Below are 13,888 nucleotides of genomic sequence, written 5' to 3'. Positions count from 1 at the left end.
GAGGCCTGCGTACCGCAAAAAAAAAAAAAAAAAAAAGTTAGGACAAGATTGAAAATAAACATATTTTCAAATGCTTAGATTTCCACGTGATTTTTACAGTTCTTATTTTCAACTTTATTTGAATATGAAAGCAGTACTTAAAAAAGTGTGATAAATATTTTAAATAACTACCTTTATAAGTCTGTTTACCCTTTTTCTTTTGGTTTGTATATAGGATGTTAAATTTCCTCTTATGTTGGATGTGTACGAACTGTGTACACCGGAACTTCAAGAGAAAATGATTTCTTTTCGATCAAAATTCAAGGATCTGGAAGATAAAAAAGTAAATCATCAGCCAAAGACAGTAGGTTCTTATTGGTCATTTTCTAATCTTAATATGTTTATCTTTAATCCGTGTCCAGTATTCATTTTATATTGTTAACCTGTTAGTAAAAATGGATGAACCTGTGTTTAGCATATATACAAATCTTGCAGATATTGGTGCAAGCCCTTAAAGTTTTAGGTGTGTTTTAGCATAAGAAAAAGAACTCTAGCTATGCTAAATGGGTCCTTCATGGTAGAATAAACTTAATATTTTCTTTTCCCATAAAAATCTTCAGCTTATATTCCTTTTATATCAATATTTATTTCCTCAAAGCACTTCATGTAAAATCTTGCCTTGTAAAATTCAGAGTATTTTATTATTTTCCTTGTAAGGCATCTCCATTTTTTAAAATGGAGTTAGTGTTATCGAATATTGCTTCATTATGCCCACTGTGACAACTTAAGTCATATCTTTTAACAAGCACCTATAACTGTTAAAATTATAACCTTAGCAACTTTATATATTTAATAAATTGTATATTTTAAATTCAGAGAAGGGACAGCTGAATTATATGTTGGATTTTCTTCAAAAGGAAGAAGATATTTCCTGGTAAATAGGAATATTTCCAGTGTGATATTATATACCAAATTTTAAAATTAAATTCTTCTGCAGGTTACTGTGTGTGTGTGTTAAAAGCAATTTTAAAAAAATTAAACTTTATTTTGAGATAATTGTAGAATCACATGAAGTTATAAGAAATAATAGAGTACCTTTTACCCAGTTTCTCCTAGTGGTAACATCTTGCAAAGCTGTAATACAATATCACAACCAGGATATTGACTTTGATGTAGTCTAGATGCAGTACATTTCCTCTACCACAACGATCCCTCATGCTGTCCCTTTGTAGCCAAATCCACTCTCCTTTCCCCCTACCCCGTTCTTTTTTTAAAAAAAAATAATTAATTAATTTTTGGCTGTGTTGGGTCTTTGTTGCTGGTGCAGGCTTTCTCTGGTCGCGCGCGGTGACTGGGGGCTCTTCTTTGTGTGGTGTGCGTGCGGGCTTCTCGTTGTGGTGACTTTTCTTGTTGCGGAGCATGGGCTCTAGGCGTGCAGGCTTCAGCAGTTGTGGCTCACAGGCTCAGTAGTTGCGGCGTGCGGGCTTCAGTAGTTGTGGCTCGCGGGCTCCGGAGTGCAGGCTCAGTAGTTGTGGCGCACGGGCCTAGTTGCTCCACGGCATGTGAGATCCTCCCACACTAGGGCTCGAATCCGTGTCCCCTGCATTGGCAGGCAGATTGTTAACCACTGAGCCACCAGGAAAGTCCACTTCTTGTACTTTGGTTAAATTTATTTGTAACTATTTTATTCTTTTTGATGTTTTTGTAAATGGCATAGTTTTTAAAAATTTCATTTTTGCATTCATTGCAGTTGATTTTTGTATATTGATCTTACATCCTCTACTCTCCTGAATTGGTTTATTAGCTGTTTTTTTCTCTTATTTTTTTTGAAAGAGATTGTGTAGAATTGGTGTTAGTTCTCTTTTAAACGTTTGGTAGAATTGTCTTGGTCAGACAGTCATGGCCTGCAGAGTTCTTTTTCAGGAGTTGTTTTTTTTTTTTTTTTTTTTTTTTTTGTGGTACGCGGGTCTCTCACTGTTGTGGCCTCTCCCATTGCAGAGCACAGGCTCCGGATGCGCAGGCTCAGTGGCCATGGCTCATGGGCCTAGCTGCTCCGTGGCATGTGGGATCTTCCCAGGCTGGGGCACAAACCCGTGTCCCCTGCATCAGCAGGCGGACTCTCAACCACTGCGCCACCAAGGGAAGCCCTTTTTCAGGAGTCTTTAAATTAAAAATTCAACTTTATAGTTATGGGCTATTGAAATTTATTTCATATTGGGTATGTTTTGGTAGTTTGTCGTTTTGTGGAATTGATCCATTTCATCTAGCTTGTCAATTTTATGTGTGCAGAGTTGTTCCTAGGATGATGATTATTCTGATGTTAGCACGGTGTGTAGTGATATCTGTCCCCTGTTTCATTCCTGATATTGTAAATTTGTGTCTATTTTTTTTCTCTTTGTCAGTCTTGCTAGAGGATTGTCAATTTTATTGCTCTTTTCAGAGAACTAGCATTTCGTTTCATTGATTTTTCTCTATTTTTCTGCATCTCGTTTTATTGATTTTTACTCTTATTATTTCTTGTTTTCTGCTTGCTTTGGGTTTATTTTCCTCCTCTTTTTCTAGGTCCTTATGGTGTGGGAACTTAGATCTTTTATTTCAGACTTCCTGTTTTCTGATGTGTGCATTTAGTGTTGTAAATTTCCTCTTAGCAGTACTTTCAGATTGTGTCCTACAAATTGTTGTATTGCATTTCCATTTTCATTATGTTTCTTGTATTTTTAAAAAATTTGAGACTTCTCTTTGACCTTGGATCATTTAGAAATGTCTTGTTTAATATACAAGTGTTTGGAAAATTTCCTGTTATCTTTTTGTTACTGATTCTAGTTTGAGTCGATTGTGGTGAGAAAACACCCTCATGTGATTTAAATTCCTTTAAATTTGTTGAGGTTTGCTTTATGGCTCAGGATGTGATCTATCTTGGTAAATGTTCCATGGGCACTTGAAAAGAATGTGTATTTTACGGTTGTTGAGTGGAGTATTATGTGATGTTGATTAGATCCAGTTGGTTGATGGTGTTGTTGCTTTTTCCTGTAACCTTCCTGTTTTTCTGTCAGCTGTTGAAAGAGGAGTAGTGAAATCTTCAACTAAAATTGTGGATTTGTATGTTTCTCCATTAATTCAGTTCTGTTAGCTTTTTGCTTTTCATGTTTTGTAACTGTTATTTGGTGCATACACATTTAGGATTGCTCTGTCTTCTTGGTGGAGTGATTCTTTGATTATTATGCAGTGTCCATCTCGGTTTGTGGTCATTTTCTTTGTTCTGTAGTCTACTTTATCTGATATTAATATTGCCTCTGCTGCTTTCTTTTTGTTAATGTTTGCATGATACACCTTTTTCCGTTCTTTTACTTTAAATTTGCCCATGCTATATTTGAAGGTAGTTTTTTATAGACAGCATATAGTTGGGTCATGTTTTTTAATCCTGTGTTAACCTCTGTCTTTTTATTGGTACATTTAGACCATTTATATTTCATGTAATTCTTAATATGTTAGTGTTTGAATCTATTTTATATTTTGCTGTTTGTTCTGATTTTTGTTTCTGTTTTCCCTTCTTGTAGGTTACATGAACATTTTTTAGAATTCTAGTTTATGTATAATTTTTTTTGAAAAATTTGGTTTTTAAAAAATTTATTTTATTTTTGGCTGCATTGGGTCTTTGTTGCTGCACACAGGCTCCCCCTAGTTGCGGCAAGCAGGGGCCACTCCTTGCTATGGTGCGCGGGCTTCTCACTGCAGTGGCCTCTCATCGTGGAGCGTGGGCTCTACGGCTTTCGCGCTTCAGTAGTTGTGGTGCACGGGCTCAGCAGTTGTGGCTCGTGGGCTCTAGAGCGTAGGCTCAGTAGTTGTGGCACATGGGCTTAGTTGCTCCACATCATGTGGGATCCTCACGGACCAGGGCTCAAAACCATGTCCCCTGCATTGGCAGGCGGATTCCCAACCACTGCACCACCAGGGAAACTCATGTGTAATGTTTTTTAATGTGTTTCTTTGTATAGCCTTTTTTGGGTTGCTCTAGGTGTTAAAAATATATAAAGGAATGGTTGACCTAATTGCCTTTCTTTGTTGTAAGATCCTTTGGCTTCTTGTCACTTTAGCTATCTTTTAAACTGCTTGCATTGTCTTCATTATCATTATAGTCTTCAAGAACTTTGTGTCCATATGCCTAAGTAAGTTTTTTTTTTTTAATTTTATTTATGTTTGGCTGTGTTGGGGTCTTTGTTGCTGCACGCGGGCTTTCTCTAGTTGTGGCGAGCAGGGGCTACTCTTCTCTGCGGCGCGCGGGCTTCTCATTGTGGTGGCTTCTCTTGCTGTGGAGCACGGGCTCTAGGCACGTGGGCTTCAGTAGTTGTGGATCGCAGACCCTAGAGTGAAGGCTCAGTAGTTGTGGCTCACGGGCTTAGTTGCTCCGCGGCATGTGGGATCTTCCTGGGCCAGGGCTCGAACCTGTGTCCCCTGCATTGGCAGGCAGATTGTTAACCACTGTGTGACCAGGGAAGCCCCTGCTTAGTTGTTTTTATATTACACACTGAAATGGGTTGAGGCAAGAGAGTTCCCACTGAAGTACCCTTGTTTAAAGTTGTAAATCATGCCTCTTAATTTAGGTAAATATTTGCTGAATTAAGTATTTTAGTTCATTTGAGCTGAAGTGGCAGGTGGCCGTGGCTTAGTAGATATAATATTAATTGCAGTAATTCGACTTGTTTTTTTGAGGCAGGTTTTCTTTTATCTTCACCTATATGGTTTGATAGTATTCTGGAAAAGTTGCAGAATTGGGTTTTCTTTTTTTACCCTAGAGCAGTGTTTACTTGTACTCTGTATTCACTGGTGTGCTCTAGGTTTAGTGGTTTGAAGTTGGTTCTGTAATCAGGATCTCCTACTATACATATGAGACTGTATGTTGTTAAAGAGTAGGACTTTTGGGTTTACAGCTTTATGTTAACTGTAACTGTATCATTTGAGCAATTTGTAAGGCAGATCATATTTTTTCTTTGTCTTGCCTTGGTGATTTGCATTATAGACAGTAAATATTTGTGGAGATGGATACTCATTGAGAATATAAATTTTATTTCCAATATCATGAAAACTTAAAATTAAAATTTTTTTCCCCTCAGAGTGACAAAAAGAGTAGTCCCCCAAAAGAAGTTAAGTATGAACCCTTTTCTTTTGCTGATGGTAAGTGAAATCTTCATTTCAGTTGACTTTTACTGTGTGTAGTGTTTTTTTTTTTAAGGTAAAATTACTGTCTTTCCACATATCTGTTTTTTTCAGGTACTGTGCTTTAAAAAAAAGTTGTTTCTTATAATTTACTCTAGTATGAGATAGTAAAAAAATCACTTTTTAGTGAATATATGTTCTATGAATGGTAGCATACTGCTTAAAACATCTTTCATGAACCTTTAATTGGACAGTAGTATCTTAGTGGATTTTAACAATAAAGTAGTAGTTCTCTAGGCTAAACTTGAGTTGTTCTTGCTTGTTACTTAGCTTGAGAAAGCACATATCTGTTCATTTCTAATATTACTGGGTTTACATCTTTCTTTAGACATTGGCTCCAATAATTGTGGATACTATGACTTACAAGCAGTGCTAACACATCAGGGAAGATCTAGCTCTTCAGGTCATTATGTATCATGGGTGAAAAGGAAACAAGGTAAAGATTGTTTTTTTTTTTAATTGTTCCATACTATTTTGATAAGTTGTTTAGATTTTTAGCACATTTGTTCTCAAACTTTTTGATCTCAGAACTCCTTTTGCATTCTTAAATTATTGAGGATCCCAGAGAGCTTCTGTTTATGAGGATTCTCTCTTAATATTTACTATAATAGAAATTAAAACTGAAAAGTTAATTCTTTTAAAACTGACAGTAATGAAGTCATTACATATTAACATAAATAACATTTTCAAAATAAAAATTACAATCTTTTCCAAAACAAAAAAAGGCAAAAAATGATATTGATTTACATTTTTCTAAGTCTGTTTTGTTAGGCTTAATAGGAGACAGCTGGATTCTCCTGTTTTTGCCTTCAGTCTGCTGCTTTATCACACATTGTGTAACCTCTGGAGAATTCCAAAGCACACTTCACAGAATGAGGGGGAAAAGGGAAATAATGCTTTAGGAGTGTTATAAAAATGGTTGTAACCTTCATGGAACCCCTGAAAAGATCTTGAACCTGAGTAGTCCCTGGACCACTCTTTGAGAACTGTTGGTATGGCAGATGGAATACTACTGTACATAAAATTACTCAGTACCTCTTTTGCAATGGAACTCTGAAAAAATCATATATGAGATTAATTTCATTCTTCTCTTTTGCACTTTAGATGAATGGATTAAGTTTGATGATGATAAGGTCAGCATCGTGACACCAGAGGATATCTTGAGGCTTTCTGGTGGTGGAGACTGGCATATAGCTTATGTTCTACTCTATGGGCCTCGCAGAATTGAAATAATGGAAGAGGAAAGTGAACAGTAATCTTCATTTTAGCTATTTATGCTTAGGTGTGAAATAAATGTTGTTTGTTGATCATTTCTATAACCCAGAGCTTTAAAGGAAGATTTTTAGGTGGTTTTACATGTTTCCCCTCATGTGGAACAAAAGAGGGCAGAAGCAGACCACTCTGTGTTATCAACCTAAATAACAACAGAAAAGAGAAAATTGCCTTTGGACTGTGCTGCCCTATATAAAAGTGACAGGAAGACGTTTTTAAAAAGCTTATTTCTTGGATTAATTTTTAAAAATTATGAGTTGAAATGCCTTTCAACCATTACCTTCTGTGGTAATTTTTCTTCCTGTCTTTTTCAGCCCAAGATTCAGCAATCAGATGTTTATTGCACACCTATTACTCTATTATTTGTTGTTTTTGCATGGTTCAAACCACCAGTGATTCAGTAGCTGCCCATCCTTTGCATTATCTAACAAAAATTTTGCCAGGACGGTGGAAAGGAAGTTAAGTGTTGATCTCATTGTGTAACTCAGTGCTGCTGTCCCCATCCCATGGAAACATGGGTACAATCAAGTATTTGTCCAGCCTGACTGTTGCTGGCTTCTCATGACTTTAAAATAAATTGTGATCAATAATAGTACATTTGATTATACATTTATTACTGTGTCTCTGATGTACTAGGTTTGTACATTTAACTTTGCAATGGTTTTGTAGTAATCAACCTTAAAAATAATGTTGACAAGCTCCGGTTGCTTATTTTTAGAAAATTAGGATATTTAATAAAAAAACAAAACAAAGAGGGACTAACAGCGTTTGACCTCAAGTCTTTTGTCTGTTGAGTGTTGGAGCTTGGCTGAAGTTCAGATATGTTTACTACTATTAGTTTCTGCAGATGGTTAGTTTAACTATGCTCTTAAGCATCCATTTAAAAATAGTCTTTGCCTGCTAGCATAATATTCTGTTTAAAAAGGAATAGAGTTGTAAAAGTAATGGAGTTCTTTGGATGCTGAATGCAACCATGTTATCAGATCTGTTCCTTGGCTCAGTTGGGTGTTTATTTCTACTCCCCTGTCAACTCCCAAATTCTTAATGTCTATCAAAATTTAGTACCAATGATTTTTAAAGTGATGGTAGAAATACCAGAGTATGAGATATCTCAATATATGGTATGTTTCTTCCATTTTAATACTCTAGTCAATTCATTTTTGTTTTAGGAGCCTTGCTTGGTTGCAGAAGGATAGAATATCAGCTGACTTGTCTGATTTCCTTTGAGTTAGATATTTATAATAAAGTTTTGGGGATTATCGTGAAATCTCATATTTGCTTATGCTGTTTTAATGCTCTGCAGAGCATAGTAGTGATAACTATAAGATTCTTAGAGAATAATGGCCATTTCCTCTCAAGTTTGAACAATGTAATATAATCTAAGAACACTAGGGGATAAAATAAGCATTTCAGGAAAATTTATTTGTAAATAGCTTCTTCAGCTAAGCTTTAATAATTGGCAATCAGTACTCCTTTTGCCTTGGAGGTGGTATAGAATAGAATAGGGAGGATGAGACCATAAGAATTGTAATGATTCTTTTATATATTGGTGTGATGCTTGTAAATTTGTGAAGTTTTTTTATTCACTAATTTTGTTCTGAACAATTTTGAGGACACCAATTTAGGAATTAGAATTCAGATTTTACGATTTGGAGGATGCTGTAGCTACTAGATCAGGTAGGGTTAGAACAAAGTATATAAGCCTTGTATGGAATTAGCATTTTAAATTATAATTCCTTAACTGTCATTACAAAACACTTCATTTTATTTGATCCAGAAAAGCATTATGAAGTATAAGAAATCGGACTTATACTAGTGTTGTTTTAAACTATTTAGGCTATTTTAGAATTCAGCCTTTCATATAAGATCTTTGAAAAGAGAGAATAAGCAAGAAAATGTCTTGATTGATTCCTGAGCGTGCCTTATGTGCTGTGCCCCTCGCACTGAGGCCCTTTTGATATTAGAGCTGTGCTGGATCACTGTTGGACTAGTGAGGTGAAGCCCCAGCAAGAATATTTTTAGTGACAGGCACTTAGCCCTCCTTCCAGATTCAAAACAATGACCGTAGCGCCCTAAAGGGTAACTTACGTGGGAATGGAAACTGTCTCCAGCCATGATGACTACATAGTGCTTTGCTGTTTGTAGGATGCTTTCACATACATCTCATTTGAACTTCACAACAATCCGAGGTATGTACCCCTATTTTAATGACTTGAGAGCTTAAAATAAGTTCTCTAAGGCTAAATGAACTACGTTTTAGACTTCACCCCATTTCTTTTAAAGTTGGGGGTTGGAGAATATTTTCTGCCATGGGCCAGGTATTTTAAAAATGTTTTAAGCTTTGCAGACCATAAGTTTTTGTTGCAACTATGTAACTTTGCTGTTGTAGCATGAAAGGAGCCATAGACAGTACTTAAAAGAATCAGCATGGCTGTGTACCATTAAAATTTTACTTATAAAAAGAGGTGACAAACAGACCATTGTTTGCTGATCCTCTGCTTTAAAGCATAGATGAGACTAGAGCAGTCATATAGTTTCAGAAAGTATTACTGTGGGATGTTCAGGATAGCAAGTTAAATTCTGTAACTGCTAATGGAATGCAGGAAACCAGTTTGGCATAGTGTATCTTAGGAAACACCATGCCCCTAAATATTGCTTACTGACTTTATAAATGTTTAATTAACAAAAATATTATGTGACCTTGAGGTCACTTTACTTTGGCCATTTCCCAACCTACCCCCTTGTCCCCCCAGACCCTGAGGTCAGTCATCAAGAGCCACCATGCGTTCTGTTGTTCTTGGAGCACCAGCCAACTGTACAACTGTTATAAAAATGTTTATTGTTTACCAAAACCAGTGAACCTCTTATCAAATGCTGCTTGGTAACAAAAGCTTATCACAGTTTTAATAATAAAAAAAAAAAGCTAACTATTTGTCTCATTGTCATTAGTTAGACTTTCTGCAAGGTCACTTAACCCAGACTTGTTGAGTGCATTGATCAGGTTCTCAGGTGTTGCGTGCACTCCCTCCTGATCCTGCCAGGCGACTAGCAGCTGCTTAGCTCTCATCTTCATGTCTTCACTGTCACACTCAATCTGTCTAATTTCTGAGTCTTTCATTTCCAAGTAGGGGGCCAGAATCTTCCATTGTTCACCCAGTTTGTTGGCAAATACCTCTATTTGGTCCCCTGTTACAGGTTTGTCTCGCCGAACATCAGGACCTAGAAAACACAGGAAACATAAATTATAAACAAAGTACGAGGATGTGTACGATTCAAAATATAAAACGGAATATGGGGCCACTGAGATATTAGTCACCTTTAATAAGCTTTATTTTAAAAGTAAAACAGTTCCTTTTTGTACTCTCCACGGGTTGAATTACCATTCTTATGATCATTAGGGACTCAATCAAAGCTAAAGCTGTTGCCTCTATTATAATTAGGAAGGCTTCTGAAACCAGTGGCCCTCAATCTAAACCCCAAGAATTAACAGAGGTATGAGTTGCCTTCAAATGTAAGTACTTTTCTTCCCAACACTTCCAAATTTTACTGTATAAAAGGTACTATTTTAAAAGTTATTATCAAGCAATGTTTTAGATTCCTCACTATAAGAAACAGCTGAGAAAGATGGTAGAAGTTGAGAAGTAGATCAAATAACGTACCTCTCAACAAAGAACCCCAATCTTTTCCAATTTTGTAAAATAGCCAAGAAAATTCAATTCTTACTTTCATTTTCCTTCAGTAAAGCATCATTATCTTCCTCATCTTCATCCTCACCTGTTTTTATTTCTTCAGAAGGAGGCTAAAATGAGTAAAAGAATGTTTTAAAAGAATGCCAACTTCCAAAATCAGATAACTGGGCATACTTTCTATTTAGGTACGAGATTCCAATTACGGGGCCCAGAACTTTACCCTTGAGAGTGTTAAATGTGAATGTCAGGTAAGGATCGCAGTGGGACAGTGTCAACCTGGAGAAGGAGGGGTGGGCGGGGAAGACTGAAGGTTGGAAAGACTCTTATTCCAACCTGGGAAGAAGGGAGCCAGTAAGAAGTATGGTAAGATGACTTGCAAGTACTCAGCATATGGTAACAATGGTCTAGGGAAGACTGGGGGAGCAGCCATGTCCTTAACACTTTTTTTGAGTAATTTTATTCAGATTTATGCATACAGTATAGTTATTACCATATTGTATTGGAAAAGAGCAGAAAGATAGGCCAAGCTGCCTACCACACTACCCCATGGGCCCTACCTTTGATAAAATATAATGCATTGGCACACAGAAAAAATAAGTTAAAGTATAATAAGTTAATTTTTATATAAAGTTACTTTATCTATTTATGTACTTCCTATAAATGTATACTCAAATGCATTTTTTTCTCATTCTAAACAAGGGGGTTTATGGATTTTTTTTTTCCCCCCACATGATAAAGGCTAAATTCAGCTCTTAGCTCAAACAGCAATAGCAGTCTAAAAAAAGAAGGTAACGCGAACTAAAGGATGTAAAAACTGATGTGTTACTTACTGGTAATTCCTTGGCTAGCTTTATTACCATGTTTTCGAGATATTCTGGCAAACTTTTAAACTGCTGGTTGGTTGGCTGAAAGAAGTGAGGGCTTCTCCGTGCTAACAGTCTCAGGGCTCTCCAACCATAATTAGAATTGTTCACAGCCCTATAAAAAGAGATAGTCTTGTAATTTATACTTCTTTATTTCTATATTCCCTTCTAGTTAATGTAGTTCACCAGGCAAAATTCTATACTCCCAGGTCAGTAGCTGAAGGCACCGTTCTTCTCATTCTGATCACAGCCCTAAAGAACCTCTCAGGGAGCAGTTCACTTATAAATGGAAACCAACAGAGTCCAAAGAGGCAGGTTCATATAGAGCAAACAGTTTTTAAATTTAAAAAGTTTAAATACATTTTAAGTTAAGTCAATTAGTATGTGTCCAGGACTGGCTAGATGCTGTGTGTGCAGGACAGATCATCCCCCTGGTCATTTAGAGAGAAAAATACTCATAGGTTCACTATGTTCGGTAGACTTGATATCCAAACAGGCAATGCCATCTGCAGGTGTGAGTTTCAGAATATTTTATAAACCCAACCGTTTTCATCATGTTAATTTATCTGTTTTTTAAAAAATTTATATAACATCTAAACTTTAATTTGCTGAGTATCAACCTCAGTGAATAAAAATTACTCCAAACTAAAAGGGACACATCCAGTAGCCAACACCATAAGCAGTGATACCAAGAACAGAATCCACGAACTGTTCCTTAATATAGGTGGTATACAGTAAGGTAAGAAAAACGTGAGAAACTCTAAAGATAATGTTTTGGAAACAGGCAAGCTACAGAGAATACAGAGCACAGATTTGTTCCACTTAAGAGTTTTTGTAAGTGACTTGGAAGTCCCCACAAGTTCTTAGAGTAGCAATCTAGTTTATTAGTCACTGCTCATAAATGAGCCTCATTACCTCTGAGACAGTCTTGGCACCTGAAAAACTACCGCTAGGCAGTGCGTGGTTCAACGTGAACCATCTTATTTAATGCTCAGAAGAACCCTGTGAGATGGGTACTATTACTGTTTAACAGATAACGAAACAAAGCAAAGAAGGGTTTAAATTAGCCCTTAGAAGCCTAGCCAGTAAGTGGTAGAGTCCCAGGACTGACCTAGGCAGGCTGATGAGAGGGCCCTTGCCCTCGGATCACTATGCCATAATGCCTATTTAAAACCACGGGGCTGTGTGGTGTCACCTGGAAGATACAGCTAAGACTGACTCCTGAAGTTACTACAAAATTTGAGTTAGATGGAGAGCCAGCAATGGAGACTGAGACAGTGAAGCTAAGGGAAAAACAGGAGGAGAGTGCAGTTAGATGGGTGTCAAGGGAAGAAAACATTATCTAAGCAGGGAGAGATCAACTGGAGAATGCTGCTGAGAGGTCAAAAAATGATCAGAGCTATTTCAGTGGAGTGATGGGGAGACAGGCATGGGCTGACCCAGAGAACAGGAGCTGAGGAAATGAAGGCAGTAATTATCAACCACTGTTGGACATACTGTGATTTGAAGGGGAACAGAGAAAAGAGGTGATAGAGGTGGGCTCAAGGGGGATTTTTCTACTTTTCTGACACAAGCGTGACTCTAAGTCATGCTTGTTAGTCGATGGGAATGGTCACTGAAATCAAGACGTGCAGTAATGTGAAGCTGGCACATAAACGCAGCTGAAAGAAAAAGTACTATGCTCTCAACTGTCTGCCTTGATAAGCATTCTAGTATACATACAGTTCTTAAGAGATATTAGGGAAATTAGTTCATGAGAAACATTACTTACTTGAATTCATTTTCAACCATATTTTCAGGGTCTGCCTGTTCAATGGCTTCTTCAAAGAATTCCTCCAAAGTTGGCATATATTCCCTGGGCATTAAAAAAATAACTAGTGAGGATCATGTCTGTTCTTATTTACAGTTATTACAGAATATTGGTTCTATTCCTTGTGTTGTACAAAATGGCTATATTTTCTTACTGCTACAAGAAGTACTTGTTTTTTCTAATTTGCCTGGTCCTTTTTGAGAGTGCCATGTTCCTTTTAGTTGCTTCTTCTGTCTGCTGATTCTTAGTCATGGTAGATTGTTTTCTTAAGTTTGGATGGTGAGTTTATCTTCAGACTTACCTGTAGAATCCTTGTGTGGCTTAGGTTGAAGGTGTGGCCGCCCTACCCCACCACAAGCTTTCTGTCAGCCTGGGACTTTTTAGTTCACCCTCTTAGCTTAAGGGTCGTTCCTTTATACTGCTGGTAGTATAAACTCTAAGACGGCATGACAGCAGACCTGTGGTTATAATTTCTCAGGGAATACTTTTTCCTTTTCCTCCACATCTCAGGTGGAAATGGATGAGCTCCTTGCTTCCTGTGCCAGTGAGCAAGTCTCTCCTCCTCCCGCCGTGTCCTTTTCTTTACAGATAGTGTGCACTGAGGGCCTCAGCTTTACTTGGGGGAAACTCAGTTACATATTTGTACAGTCCTAAGGCTTTACTTTCTGTCCTTTTGTGGCCGTTAAAACCCAAGTTCTCTGGTTCCCCAATGTGGGAATCACTTGCACTGCTCCCCAGCTAGAAGCAACCGGCAGCATTAGTTCTTACTTTGGTTTTTAGTTCCCCCTTCTTTTGCAAATCTTTATTTTTTGTGATTTCTATAATTATTTTATCAGTACTTCTAGGTGTTTTATGGAAAGCTATATTCTACTGGGCCAAAGTCAACCACAGTAAACTTTAAAATTTCTTTTGAGCTCTGCTTATAGCTGACAAAATTCTACTCTAGTTTAACATTTGAGAAAAGCAATACTTCATATGAAACATTTTAAACCTGCCTTGTCTCTGATTTACAGGCTTCCATATTATCAGGACAGAGATTCCAAAGCCTTGTTAACTCCTCA

The 13,888-nt window shown here is 37.1% G+C and overlaps 2 protein-coding genes across 2 annotated transcripts in view; one reads left to right on the top strand and one right to left on the bottom strand.

Moving 5' to 3' along the window:
- The window catches only part of USP14 (ubiquitin specific peptidase 14), a 45,636-nt gene extending 39,186 nt beyond the window's left edge, over positions 1-6,450 (top strand). The window contains exons 13-16 of the mRNA XM_082667285.1: positions 215-343; positions 5,091-5,151; positions 5,522-5,629; positions 6,298-6,450. Of these exons, the coding sequence (XP_082523411.1) occupies positions 215-343; positions 5,091-5,151; positions 5,522-5,629; positions 6,298-6,449 (450 nt within the window). The 3' untranslated portion in view covers position 6,450. The remainder of the gene's footprint in view (positions 1-214; positions 344-5,090; positions 5,152-5,521; positions 5,630-6,297) is intronic.
- A 2,931-nt stretch (positions 6,451-9,381) lies between these two features.
- THOC1 (THO complex subunit 1) overlaps positions 9,382-13,888 on the bottom strand; it is a 41,831-nt gene continuing 37,324 nt past the window's right edge. Inside the window, exons 17-21 of the mRNA XM_082667284.1 lie at positions 13,823-13,888; positions 12,789-12,872; positions 10,985-11,132; positions 10,189-10,264; positions 9,382-9,684 (exon numbers count right to left, since the gene is read on the bottom strand). Coding sequence (XP_082523410.1) covers positions 9,389-9,684; positions 10,189-10,264; positions 10,985-11,132; positions 12,789-12,872; positions 13,823-13,888 — 670 coding nt within the window. The 3' untranslated portion in view covers positions 9,382-9,388. The remainder of the gene's footprint in view (positions 9,685-10,188; positions 10,265-10,984; positions 11,133-12,788; positions 12,873-13,822) is intronic.

Source organism: Grampus griseus (assembly GCF_964374135.1).
Source record: "Grampus griseus genome assembly, chromosome: 12".
NCBI lineage: Eukaryota > Metazoa > Chordata > Mammalia > Artiodactyla > Delphinidae > Grampus > Grampus griseus.
This window is presented reverse-complemented; position numbering and strand designations above follow the sequence as displayed.